The sequence below is a fragment of the Pecten maximus genome, chromosome 6 (genome assembly GCF_902652985.1).
Source record: "Pecten maximus chromosome 6, xPecMax1.1, whole genome shotgun sequence".
NCBI classification, from domain to species: domain Eukaryota; kingdom Metazoa; phylum Mollusca; class Bivalvia; order Pectinida; family Pectinidae; genus Pecten; species Pecten maximus.
Window position 1 is genome coordinate 18,476,767 of NC_047020.1, and position 14,637 is coordinate 18,491,403.

At 35.1% G+C, this 14,637-nt stretch overlaps 1 protein-coding gene across 6 annotated transcripts in view; it reads right to left on the bottom strand.

Annotated features, from left to right (window-relative positions):
• The window catches only part of LOC117329135 (protein diaphanous homolog 2-like), an 81,233-nt gene that overhangs the window by 10,031 nt on the left and 56,565 nt on the right, over positions 1-14,637 (bottom strand). For 3 of the 6 annotated variants that reach the window (XM_033886882.1, XM_033886881.1, XM_033886884.1), the window contains exons 13-24: positions 14,123-14,200; positions 10,661-11,065; positions 10,182-10,296; positions 9,848-9,946; positions 7,819-8,015; positions 6,970-7,056; positions 6,432-6,584; positions 5,987-6,116; positions 5,140-5,264; positions 2,708-2,872; positions 2,152-2,287; positions 1,640-1,747 (exon numbers count right to left, since the gene is read on the bottom strand). In XM_033886882.1, coding sequence (XP_033742773.1) covers positions 1,640-1,747; positions 2,152-2,287; positions 2,708-2,872; positions 5,140-5,264; positions 5,987-6,116; positions 6,432-6,584; positions 6,970-7,056; positions 7,819-8,015; positions 9,848-9,946; positions 10,182-10,296; positions 10,661-11,065; positions 14,123-14,200 — 1,798 coding nt within the window. The remainder of the gene's footprint in view (positions 1-1,639; positions 1,748-2,151; positions 2,288-2,707; positions 2,873-5,139; positions 5,265-5,986; positions 6,117-6,431; positions 6,585-6,969; positions 7,057-7,818; positions 8,016-9,847; positions 9,947-10,181; positions 10,297-10,660; positions 11,066-14,122; positions 14,201-14,637) is intronic. The other 3 variants (XM_033886886.1, XM_033886883.1, XM_033886885.1) reach the window with 1 other exon arrangement.

Genomic DNA, 14,637 nt, shown 5'->3' on the forward strand with positions numbered 1-14,637 from the left:
AATATCAGTAGTTTTACATACATAATTGTATGCTTCTATCTTACAACATAAAAAAAAAATAATAATAATAGAAAAAAATTATTGTATTTTTTCATATAAACACAAAAATAACATTTAGATTTTTTCAAAAAAGAAAAGAAAAAAAAATCTTTATGAAATCCTTCTGGATGCAAAAGCTTTTCCTTTATCACTAAAACAGCATTTTTTCTACTTCAAATTCGCAGATAAAATTGTGTACAAAATCACCATCACAGACTGTTTTGCTGGGATTTAAGCTATAGCTTATAAAGCAAAATACATTTCCAATTAGGGGCTGCAAAAATAATTAATATGGACACTTCAACGTCAACGTAAACCATTCCATATTAACCAAAAATTTTGATAGTATGTTTTCAGTAAAATATGCACAAATTAAGACCTGGGTACCCAGTCTCCATACGCTTTATCCTTCACACTAACTTAAAATAACTAGACACCTGTGATTTTAAAGAGAAAATTAAAAAAAATGTGCTGAGGCAGCAGGAAAAAGGATAAAAAAGCAAGTCTTAGGTGAAAAACGATACCGAGTCATAGAGATTCATAATGGCTGGGTAAAAATATCGCAAAACTTCAGACCATTTATTAAATTAATCACTAAATCCTATAATGATATTTCATACTGCCATTTACTGCTATAACCATGCCTTCACCGATCTATAGATAAGAAAACTAACCTAAACTGTTCTAAGAAAATGTTATCAGCTTATCTGAGTAAATCCAACCAATACCCAATAGTTTTTTTTTTTTTTTTTTTATTATTATTTTTCAAAATTATGGGGTTGGGGCTCGGTGGGAGACAATACATTCCTGGAGGTACAGATGTTTTTATATAGGTCTTTGATCTAGAATAGGTAATGGTTGGATTGACCGAGTCCCATGGCCCTGTTATATACTAGGTATTAGATCCCTGTTACCTGGAGTTAGGTAGCCAACTAATGAAATACAACAATATCAAGGTTTAACAACATCGCCAAAATACAATGTGTTTTCATATATGATATGCTTGTTAGTTTATTATAATATAGAGAAGATATTAAAAGAAAACAGATAAATGTTATTATGAAGTATTCCTACTCAACAAATGATGAATTTCTACAGTAGCTATAGTGTAATATACACATTTTTACACAATGATATACATATATGTAATATATACAGTATCTGGCCATTTAAATCGTTAGAAAGTAAGTACAGTTCCATATGAACAGCTGGAACATTTTTTGCTAACAGTGCATTAAAAGAAATTTTGTGAAACAGGAAAAAAAAAACATTAAACAATGACAGACATTAAGCACGCTGTAGGCATCCTTATACACCCGATAGTACCACTCTAGTGATACACTGTACATATTTCTCGGGGACCTCTCACACTGTTTTAGATTTAGCATTATTATCATGTGTAATTCAGCATGAAATCTGACAGTCAACAATTCTGGCAATAAAGGCGGTGTCAAGGCTGGCCTGGCTGCACACAGTATCTGGCTATATATTATGAGCTCCACTTTCATTTGAGAAAACAATCTGAGCACAATTAGAGCTCACCCATTCTTTTGATGATGTTGTGAATCTTAAAATAATTAAAGGACAAAGCTAGAGTTACCTCCTGCAGCACGAGGTGTCCGCCGCTTGCCATCGCGTCCTTTGTTGAAGGCAGATCCTGTCTTCAGAGCGTCCAGTAAATTATCTATTACACCTTCCTGGTCGTCGTCTGTAAAACAAGGCCAACATGTTAAACCCAGTACACTTTATTATAAACTTATTTCTGTCAAGATTGAGCTTATATTATGTGTATAATGCTACATTAAGAATGATGTTTTATATCAGTCCTTTTGTTTCTTATAGTTTATTTCTGTATGTTGATAAAAAAAACCCCAAAAGAATCAATATAAAACATTATTCATTATAGTAATTCTAAATTTGTAATGGAAAAAATTAAGATAGACATATTTTAGCTATTAAAGTGACATTCTAACAGAGGGGAGATTGCTAATGTACCTTAATTTAAAAACCTTGAGTGAGTGTCTATCCACAGTTTTTTATGTTGAGATTTGAGGTCTCTACTCTAATGCCAGTAATTACATATTGGTAGAGTGTATAACAATATAAACATACCTATCGTAACATCTACCAGTGCCTTCTTCCTAGCTATTTTTGCTTCTTTTTCCTTTTGAGCGCGCTCCTTAGCCTCCTTGGCTCGGCGAATCTTCTCCTGCATTTCTCGCGTTTTTATGTTTTCTTTTACTGCTTCCTGTTAATATACAACCATAATCTGTTATCTACACTTTCACTTCAGTGATTCCCAAGTATTCTTATTGGGAGTTGAAGTCCAAAGTTTGATTTTTTTGTAATATTCTATCAGCCAGCTGACCATGAAATATGATATTGTCCACTGACATAGCGTTGAATAAAGTCAAAGTAAGTGTTTATAGTAAAAACAGTTCAATGCCTAATATTTGAAAGGGTTTTTAAGCCTCATATCCAAACTTTCAATTATCCGATTGAACAAAAAAACACACCTGAAAGGCTTTGTAATTGAAAAATGTATGTGTCCCCCGAGCAGTTCAGATATGCTCTGGTATGCTGTATACCTATTTGTTTTTACTCTTTTTTTTTTTAAATACATGTAAACAAATATGTAAAACTGAATACTCCAAAGAAAAACAGTTACCACAAAATGCTCTTTAAACGACTTGAGATCTGCAAAGAACTCGTCCATGCCATATTTTTTCACATCAAACGCGTAGAACTTGGCCATGCCCTTGTACAAGTTGTCCATTTTCTTGTACATCCCACTAAGGACGGACTGCTGTTCCCGCGCTGTTGTCAGGAATACGTGATCAAGGTCAAGGTCAACACCATTTCTCTCAAGGTTCTTTTTTTTTATATTTATCTTATAATCTTTTCTGTTACAGTGAACATGACACACAGTACCATCTTTTCCCGCTTATTGCCGGGCAAGGGCTTAATACGATGGATTTCAAATTAACAGTTACCTGCTGCAGACTTACAAATCGGTAAATAAGAATAGATTGTATCTATCCTTACACTGTGTTTCTTACTGTAAGAATACAAGAGATCCAAGAGGGATCTTGGCACCCACCATTGAAAGATCTTTATTTGTTCTATGCATGATCTTTTCTCTACTTTAATTATCTGATAACAAGGAAGCCCTAATATGAAATATAAGACACATCTTAGAGAAGAATGTTCTGTGAATTAGAAATAGCAATTCTAAACTTCAACAGGAAGCAATTTTGCTTTCTGGATCAGACTCAAAATCAAATAGGCATCACTAGGGACCAAAGGAAACCTACATATGAAGTTTGAGATAACCAGAACCTACATATAAAATCCAAGAGATTTCTAAAAACAAGTTTTTGTGAATTAGAAATCTCAATAAAAAACTTTTTCTGTCAACAATTTTGTTTTCTGGATCAAATTCAAAATAGAGTTAGCTGACAGGTAAGTAAGGGCCCTATCATGTGGCAAGGTAGGAAATATACATCATACACCTCTGCTTCCGTATCTGTTGGGCTAACAGAAATGGAAGTACAAAAAAATGTACCTGTATTAAACTCTTTTGTTTTATTTGATTTGTTTCATTTTAATCCAATGTAAGTCTCCCACTAGGAACCAGGGTCATATTTAGAGATCCACTTTGTCCTTGACCTTTTCAACCAAATGTCTTACTTTTGACCCAGTGACCTTGATCTATGGACAGTTGACTTCTTGTTTAATTCCAATCAACTTTGATATATAATAACATAACAAAATGCTAATCTTTGATAACATAAAAAATGTTACCTTGGCTCCTGACCCCTAGAACCTTGACCTCTACACCATAACAGTTTAAACCTTTGGTCAGTAGTCTCCTTATTTAATTCTGAATAACTCTGATTCATCATGTCACAACAAAATGTTCATTGGCAAAAAGATACAAAATGTGACCTTGACATTTTACCCAGTGACCTGGATCTTTAGTCAGATGACTCTTTGCTCAATTCTGACTAACTTTGCTTCATAATATCTTAACAAAATATTCATCAGTGAATAAGATAAAAAATTTGACCTTAACATTTGACACCATGACCTTGACATTTGGTCAGTTGACTCCTTGTTTAATTCTGATCAACCCTGCTTCAACATGTCACAACAAAATTGTTCATCAGATACACAATGTGACCTTGACTTCTGACCTCGTGACCTGGACCTTTAGTCAGCCGACTCCTTGTTTAATTCTGCTTAACATTGCTTCATCATGTATTAACTAAATGTTCATCAGTTAAAAGATACAAAATTTGACCTTGACCTTTGACACCATGACATAGACCTTTGGTTAGCTGACTCCTTGTTTAATTTTGGACAACAAGGGGAACCTACATGTGAAGTTTTAGAAATACCCTTCCTGTAGTTTCCAAGAAATAGCGATAACAAATTCAATTCTCTATCTCCAAGATGGCCACCTCTCAGTCATCTTGTTTCAGATCAGACTCAAAATAAAATCAAACGGGTACAACTAGAGACTAAGTGGAACCTATCGGTGAAATTTGAGAAAATTCCCCCCTGTATTTTTAAAAAAATAAGTGATAACAACCTTCAACTGTCATAATCCAAGATAGCTGCCCGTCAGCCATTTTGTTTCCTGTATCAGACTCAAAATCAAATAGACACATCTACAGACCAAGGGGAACCTACCAGTGAAGTTTGAGAAAAATCCTCTCAGTCCTTCTCAAGAAATAGTGATAACAATCTTCAATTCTCAAAATGCAAGCTGTCAGTCATCTTGTTTCCAGATCAGACTCAAAATCAAATGCGCACAACTAGGGACCTAGTACTTTTCCAGAAATAGCAAAAACAAGGATTGTCTAAGGACGGACCATGGACTGAAGACATAACCACGGACACAGGCTGATTTGAATAGCCCACCATCTGCTGTAGGTTGGTTAAAATATTACAATCAAATAAATACTAAGAGAACTTCTCTTTTAGAAATCAAAACCATTTTATTTTAGAGTTTGGGTATTTTCCCCTCTCAGTCAACTGTTTTGTTAGTACTGTTAATTGAACCCTTTGTATCAACTGTTGATTAGAAAAGGATATGTTCATGACATCAGGGAACCTATCACCCTCCATAGCTAATTTGCTTTGGTTTTTAACGTCCAACTCCAGTTGATCCAAACTTTTCTCCATCTGCCGGATACTTTTCTGGAGCATTTCATCTGACACTAAAACAGGTAAAAAATTGAATCAGTAAATCTACATTAGTATACTGTGTGAAATAGTTACAAATGTCACAATTTCAAAAATTATCACAGAAGTCCCTGACATATGTACCATGTACTATAGGATGGGTGAGATGAACTTCATACCTACATTTTAGTGCAACTGTAAAGTACATGACTTTTGAATACAGGCAATTACATATTACCTGCTTTAAATAACATGTATTTAATCATGAAAAATGAAATGCCAGGTTTGTACAACCATATACCTTGTACAGAAGTTACGTGGATATTAAGCCACAAAGCACGAACTTATGAAAAAATATTTCTATATAAAATAAATGTGACTTGGAACAAAGGTGTGATGTGCTGAGTAGATGCTTGAGCTTGTTCAGGCTATCTAATTATCTTTTTAACACAAAATCCCTAATTCCTGCCAAAAGTCAGACAAAATATCCTGCCACAGTGTACTCCAAAATTCCAACTTGGTGTCTTTAGAGAATTTTTACTTTTTTATAGTAAAAGAGACTTTGACTTGCAAAATTCTGAAATGAAATATATTGAAGCATAATTGTGTGAACTTTCATAATATTTTACCAACAAATGAAGATAGAAGGCTGTGTGACAAGTAAGGTACCACCATATAGACTCACAGACTTTAGGTGATGTACAAAATTTACTCTGTAACAATGCGTCCTTCATAACCTTAGTATGACTATACAAACCTCGGGCAGCCCGGTCGACATAGGAGAGTTCCTCCGCGAAGGTCAGGAGTTCAGGATGCTGTTGCTCTACCACGTTAGCAAGGTAATGGACTAGAGTTGTCTTCCCGTCTTGGCTCTTAGTGTTGTGGAGCTGGTGAAATACACAGCAATAACAAAGAGTATGAAACTATACAGCAAAACATGTACACAAGTCTAGAAAAGTTGCTGGATTTATCATCCAGTGAATAACCAGTCATTTTTGGTAAGGGTCTCCCTCCCTGTAGTAGCAGGTGGCTACCTCCCTGAATACAGGAAGCACATTGCATGTTTTCAAGAGTCATTGGGGGAAAAGTGTCCTGACCATATGCACAACTAATATACAATTTTATGGCTTATTTCATAGTATGGTAATGAATATCTAGAGAAACCTGATACAGCTTTGTATTGTAAGAATGTCTGTACTTACCTTACTAAGATAGCTCAGTTCAAACCCTACAGACTGAGCGTTTCGAGAGCCTGCATTGAGATAATTTCCCATGAACAATATTAATTCCAGCAGACTGCTGAACTTTTTACTATTCCGAACCTCCTCGCAGGCTTCGATCGCCGACACCAGATCCTACGGATGGATAAAAACATGGAAGAACTGCGTAATATATGACATTCACAACAGGACAATGACTGAAGGGCTGACATATATATTGTATGGTGGGGAAAACTCATGGCACTAATATAAGGGAGGGTGAGCCAAGTATCTGGGAGTAATTAAGAAATAAGATTTGATGAATATAGGGTAGGTGTAAGAACATCTGGCTTATTAAAAACAACACTTTGAATTAAATACTTTTGTTAGTGATTCTTGTTTGATAAACCAAGAGTCATCCAAAAATAAAACAATAACTTTTATGATGAAATGTTTATTTACATGATTCCTACATTTTAATTCACTTTGAAATGTTAAACTGTTAAAATTGTTTGCATAAGGCCAAACAAATGTTACTTACCGGTTTAATTTCCGAGACTAGTTCAGGGAAGTTCATCTTAAAGAGTATTGATGTTAGTCTAGGAGTGATTCTTTTTATACTGCTTATCTGAAACAGAACAAAGAAAGAAATCTGTTTGGAAACATTGCATTTTACTATAAATGAATTTAGATCAGCTGTCTCTGATGATTATAGACATAATTGTCATAAGTGACCACTGCAGTAACTTATCCATGTATCCAGGTAACATGTACTTACCGTTACAGTGAATTGTCTAGATTCTGCTATACTCTGGTAATGTGTACCTACCGTTACAGTGAATTATACAGATTCTGCTATACCCTGGTAACATGTACCTACCGTTACAGTGAATTGTCTAGATTCTGCTATACCCTGGTAATGTGTACCTACCGTTACAGTGAATTATACAGATTCTGCTATACCCAGGTAACATGTACCTACCGTTACAGTGAATTGTCCAGATTCTGCTATACTCTGGTAATGTGTACCTACCATCACAGTGAATTATACAGATTCTGCTATACCCAGGTAACATGTACCTACCGTTACAGTGAATTGTCCAGATTCTGCTATACCCAGGTAACATGTACCTACCGTTACAGTGAATTGTCTAGATTCTGCTATACCCTGGTAACACGTATCTACCGTTACAGTGAATTATACAGATTCTGCTATACCCTGGTAACATGTACCTACCGTTACAGTGAAATGTTTAGATTCTGCTATACCCTGGTAACATGTACCTACCGTCACAGTGAATTATACAGATTCTGCTATACCCTGGTAACATGTACTTACCGGCACAGTGAATTGTACAGATTCTGCTATACCCTGGTAATGTGTACTTACCGTTACAGTGAATTGTTCAGATTCTGCCAAGTCTGCATACTGGTCCTTGAAGGAAGCAAGTTTGTTGATCTGCTCTGGTTCTGGCATGTATTTAATGAGCTGCTCCAGTAGGGCTGTAGATAAGTGTGACTCGTCCACCTCTAGGATACGCCTCCGTATCTCTTCATACGGCACCTTAATGGAGCCTAATAGGATCGCTGTAACAGAGGGAGTATGGGTAAGAAACACAATCTGCTGAAATGAAAGAGACACAATGACAATTTCAATCCTCATATTCCTATACCATACAGATTGAGACAGATTTATGTAAGTGAACTTAACATATTTCCCTATCTTATAATATTTGTACTATTCTGTGTTTGTGTAGTTGAATTTGGAATGACATCAAGTTGATATTAAGGACTACAAATTCTTTGTTGGCTTCCATAACAGCTAAACTTGTACAAATTCTAGACTGGTTTAAACATTAACTACTCACACACTAATTCTATGTTGGTTTCCACAATAACTACAACCAAGCTTTTTTCAGTAGTACACCCTACATAATTGTACTGTTCTCCACAAGGACTATTTGCACAAGTTCTGTGCTATTTTCCACAAGTCCACCTTACAAAATTATGTGCTGTTTTCCATGCGGACTATACTTACACAAGTTCTGTGCTGTTTTCCATATGGCCTATACTTACACAAGTTCTGTGCTGTTTTCCATATGGCCTATACTTACACAAGTTCTGTGTGCTGTTTTCGATGCGGACTATACTTACATAAGTTCTGTGTGCTGTTTTCCATGCGGACTATACTTACACAAGTTCTGTGTGCTGTTTTCCATGTAGACAATACTTACACAAGTTCTCTGCTGTTTTCCATATAGACTATACTTACACAAGTTCTGTGTGCTGTTATACCTACATAAGTTCTGTGTGCTGTTTTCCATATAGACTATACTTACACAAGTTCTGTGTGCTATTTTCCATGTAGACAATACTTACACAAGTTCTGTGTGCTGTTTTCCATATAGACAATACTTACACAAGTTCTGTGTGCTGTTTTCCATATAGACAATACTTACACAAGTTCTGTGTGCTGTTTTCCATATAGACAATACTTACACAAGTTCTGTGTGCTGTTTTCCATATAGACAATACTTACACAAGTTCTGTGTGCTGTTTTCCATATAGACAATACTTACACAAGTTCTGTGTGCTGTTTTCCATATAGACAATACTTACACAAGTTCTGTGTGCTGTTTTCCATATGGCCGATACTTACACAAGTTCTGTGTGCTGTTTTCGATGCGGACTATACTTACACAAGTTCTGTGTGCTGTTTTCCATGCGGACTATACTTACACAAGTTCTGTGTGCTGTTTTCCATGCGGACTATACTTACACAAGTTCTGTGTGCTGTTTTCCATGTAGACAATACTTACACAAGTTCTGTGTGCTGTTTTCCATGCTGTCTATACTTACACAAGTTCTGTGTGCTGTTTTCCATGTGGACTATACTTACATAAGTTCTGTGTGCTGTTTTCCATGCTGTCTATACTTACACAAGTTCTGTGTGCTGTTTTCCATGCGGTCTATACTTACATAAGTTCTGTGTGCTGTTTTCCATATAGACAATACTTACACAAGTTCTGTGTGCTGTTTTCCATGTAGACAATACTTACACAAGTTCTGTGTGCTGTTTTCCATATAGACAATACTTACACAAGTTCTGTGTGCTGTTTTCCATATAGACAATACTTACACAAGTTCTGTGTGCTGTTTTCCATGTAGACTATACTTACACAAGTTCTGTGTGCTGTTTTCCATGTAGACTATACTTACACAAGTTCTGTGTGCTGTTTTCCATGCTGTCTATACCTACATAAGTTCTGTGTGCTGTTTTCCATATAGACTATACTTACACAAGTTCTGTGTGCTGTTTTCCATGTAGACTATACTTACACAAGTTCTGTGTGCTGTTTTCCATATAGACAATACTTACACAAGTTCTGTGTGCTGTTTTCCATATAGACAATACTTACACAAGTTCTGTGCTGCTTTTCCCTCCAAAACCTTCAGCTCCTTTGTCTTTTTAGTTGTCTTTTTCTTCTCAGTATTTTCTGTGGTATCAACCTTTTTTGCTGAAGGAGGACAAACATATTTGTGTAAAGTTGCAGTCCTATACTTATTGGTAGCATCTATATGGATGAGGATACTCATGTTTCTAATTCTGATAAACATATTTCAAATTGGTGTATTATTTTATTCAACATTTCAATCCAAAATTTTTAATGAGATTTAGAAAAGATGCATGAAATCTAGTAAGCGACCATATGACATTTTGAAATCCTGTAATGTGAATGCATAGATACATACTTTTTGATATTGTACCAAAATTTTCCACCAGCCCCTTAAATATGTCATCATTCTCAAACTTCTGCTCCTTGGCAGTAACCCAGAAGGAGTCCTTCTCGATGTTTCTCAGATTGACCTGTAACATTGACCATGTAGCATTAAAAGTGAGTTATACGACCTTCAAGGTCAAACTATTGCTCTTTTGTCATGATGGGCTGGTCGACAGAAAAAAAAAAAAAAAAAATCCAGCTTACTGCAAATTACATTTACATGTTTCATCTCAAATAGACCAGAATGAAGTACATAAATTGTTTATAAAACAAAGTGCATTGAAATATCCTGGCCACATTTTATGAAAATAATATTGAAGTGTTGCTCAGACACATGAGCTATGACAAATTTTGATAAAAATATGCCATCACAATCTTAGTAATGCCTACAGTAAAATATTACCACAGATTTATTTATACCAGCAATGAAATATTTAATGCTTTACTTACCTTGTTCCAGTTGATCCGTTTAGTTTGTGCTCCAACTTCGTACTTTTTCTTTGGTTGGATGCCATGTGGAAGGACATTGACAGGTGGGGACGGGGCAGCAGGACTGAAGGGAAGAGGAGGTGCCCCTGGGGGTCGGGGAGTCCCTGGGGGAGGTGGAGGTGGAGGAGGACCACCCATCCCAGGGGGAGGGGGTGGGGGCGGTGGAATGCCACCACCACCCATAGGTGGGGGTGGTGGAGGAGGAGGGGGACCACCTCCCATACCAGGTGGGGGTGGGGGTGGTGGGGGAGGAGGGCCACCACCCCCAGGGAATGGGGGTGGTGGAGGTGGAGGGGGTGGGGGTCCACCCCCGGGTCCACCCAATGCTTTAGAGTTGCTGATAGTGTTTCCTATTCCCAGTCGAAGCTGAAATATACAAATTATCAATATTCAGAATGTTATCTTTTATCCTTCTGATGTTAATAACTTTAAAAAACAATCCTAAGTGACTTTTGACTCTTCTGACATACTTGCAAGCTCTGTCAATGTTTTAGCTAGATTCCTGTTTTGCTTTTATTAACTTTAATTAACACATAGATTATTAGCAATAATTATCATTCTTAATTTTCAAAATCTATACAGTCCCTCTGAAAGAGCAGTCAAATATCTATTACTTTAAGGCTCTAGGGTCTATAAATCAATTAATATCAGAGGCCTGAAATTTTGAATGGATGTAAAATTGGCTAAGTTTGATCATCATCTGCTCTGATGAATTACAATTCGAACAATTTGATTATTTTGCATGAAGTCCATTATATAAATATGTTTTTTTACATGCAAACAGCAAACAGTTTTATATGACATATATTCTGCAAAACATTTTACAATCTAACAAGAAATTTGTATAATAGCAAAGTATTTTCAGATTAATTACCATTAGACGTTTGTAGAAATATAAATGATTAGTTACTGTATTAATTAAAATTGTATTCATGAAAACCACTTCTCAATAAGTTAATTATGGATATGACTGTAAATGAATAGCTATACATTTATAACTTAATTATAGACTGATCATTTAATCAATATATACACTATGTATACTATGGGAATTAATTAACACAGGTTAGAAAGATCTATCTTACATGTCATCAAGATACTTCTAAATTACAACTTTAAACTTAATTGGAAGATACATTGTCATATAAATGTAATTATTGAAAAATAAAATCTACTGAAACCTTGAGACTCACAGCCGACCATGTGAGAACCTAAAGCATTACTGCGAGTTACTAGGAGCCCCTGTTTAGGTCTATTATAATGGTGTTTGAAAGCGAATTCAGGGTGCAACTGATCAGGGCCGTATATATAACACAGTATTGAGTAAAAGAAGATAAAGCACTTCTTATATAGTTCAGATTACAATAGATGATTATAATAGTTAGTTTTTCTTTAATGTGATATTAGAAACCAAGCTTGTGAATTACAGAAATCATTAAAACTCTAGTCAGTATAATGCAGATTTTTTAAAAATTAAAGTTTTTAAACTAAGATTTTCAAAACATGTTGAATGGCCTCTTTTTCACTAATATTGATAATGTGAATTCAGAATATATACTACAATTTATTAGCATTTATTAGCATGCTATTTGCATGCTATCTATTTGTGGCGGGCTGTATCAGAAAACTTTTCTACTTTTATCGGTGGTATATATGTTATCCTGGCTTTTCTTTAAATTTTGATATGTTACTCTCACCCAGAATAGCTGTCTGAGTATAGATAACTATTGAAATTGCTTTCTTAATTAATCAGTACATACCCTATGCCAAATATCAGTATCCTGGTATGATATATAATTAGTTATAACCTACAGCATTTTATTACTGAATGCAGTTATATTTTAATAAACTTTAAGCAAACCTGTTCTTCGAATAGACGAGCTAAAAATCTCTACATGCACATGCAAGTAGATTATCTGATACAAATTCTCATTCTAACAGGTCAAAAACAGTTTAAGCGGAAAAGAGTACAAATTTTTGTAAAAATATCAGGAAATGGTTATATCTTAACATGATACAAAAGACTTGCATCATATCATATAGGGAACTTTTCTAAAGTGACAATCTGAGACGGCATGCTGATATGACAGAGGAGTTATCTCCCCTCCTCTTCACCATTTAAAATCCTTGCTGTTTGGTTAAAAAAAAATCCTCTTTGTTTAGCTCATTACTAGTAACATTTGCAACATTGTTAGTGGTACATTTAAGCCAGCATGTGTCATGTATATAACGGCTATGTGGAACAACAATTTTGATGTTCAAGTGTTTATCTGGCGTAAAAATTATTATTTTGATGACGGATATTTTTGTTCATTTCTGTTAATTTGTATATTTTATAAGATCAGCAAAACTAATAAAGTATGAAAATCCACACATAATACACACAGCATGGCCAGGATGGATGAAACCATATATGTGGTGGGAAATACCGTATTTTACCAGGTATAAGCCCAGGGGGCTAGTGCACTGAAAGTGGGGGAGGTTGAGGATGATCAAGCTCAGTTATAAAGCTAATAACTCTTTAAGTATTTCAATGTTTACAACAGAAAGATTAGTCTTCCATCCTTCATTTACTATTTGTATTCATGTTATGGTAGATCTAGAAGAACTGGATTTAAATCCACCTGGTTATAGAAGAAAAAAACATTCCACAAATTTGAAATATATACATAAATAAAAACATACAGAAAACAGAAGATTCAGAAAAGAATCACATTAAAGCCATATTTTCCATCCATCTAGTTGTAACCACAAGACCTAATGGTTAGATATACAAGCCAGCCACTGGAAGACAATCAAGCCTCAAGCATTATGTAAGGCATGCAACATTACTGAACACCAAATGTATACAGTACCTAACAGCTGTGGTATAAGGTGAAAATTCAGGAATGTTTTTCACCCGTTTCTCTAAATGTAAGTGTCTTTTTAAGCTTCTTAAGGTAAATGGTTCTCTTTCCCTGGTATGTTGTATTTACAGTATAACACCACTGAAATTTTTCATTTATTTTATTTTCCAACAGATGGGAGCAATATAACTATTTGTTAAATCTCCCAAATCAATTTGCAGAATTATAGCTTTTTGTGTGGTGCAATAAGTGTATTTCTAAGCAAAAATATACATATACACATGTTGAAAAAAAATAATTACTACAAAAATCAATTTTTTTTTTTTATTCTTTTCAGCTTTAGCAATATTTTTTTTGAGGAACCTTGACAAAAAAATTGATTCTACCTTAAAGTAACACCTCAAACCTGGAACTGATGTAGTGTGTCACCCTTTACCTTAAGAAATCTACTTTGGTTCTGAACTGTACAAACTTCCAGAATATCTTTAAGTTCTAACAATAATAATACAGGTTTTTTGTTAATGACACCACAGCTGTTTAGGTGTTTAGGTGATGCCATGCATGGCGTCTTTACTACCTCTGCATTAGGACCATCAATTGTACTGGACTTGGAGGCCGAACTGCTACTAACACTAGTTATTTGATACAACTTTACCTGTGGAACATGCAAGGAAGCAGGAAAATATATCCACAACAGCAACACAACATTGATCTGTTAGTGCCTACTGTCACACGATAAATTGTCTATAACGATAATTACACAGTGTAATCCCTACTGTCACACGATAAATTGTCAATAACGATAATTACACAGTGTAATCCCTACTGTCACACGATAAATTGTCAATAACGATAATTACACAATGTAATCCCTACTGTCACACGATAAATTGTCAATAACGATAATTACAGTCTAATCCCTACTGTCACACGATAAATTGTCAATAACGATAATTACAGTGTAATCCCTACTGTCACACGATAAATTGTCAACAACGATAATTACAGTCTACTTTCACACGATAAACTGTCAATAACGATAATTACAGTCTAATCCCTACTGTCACACGATAAATTGTCAATAACGATAAT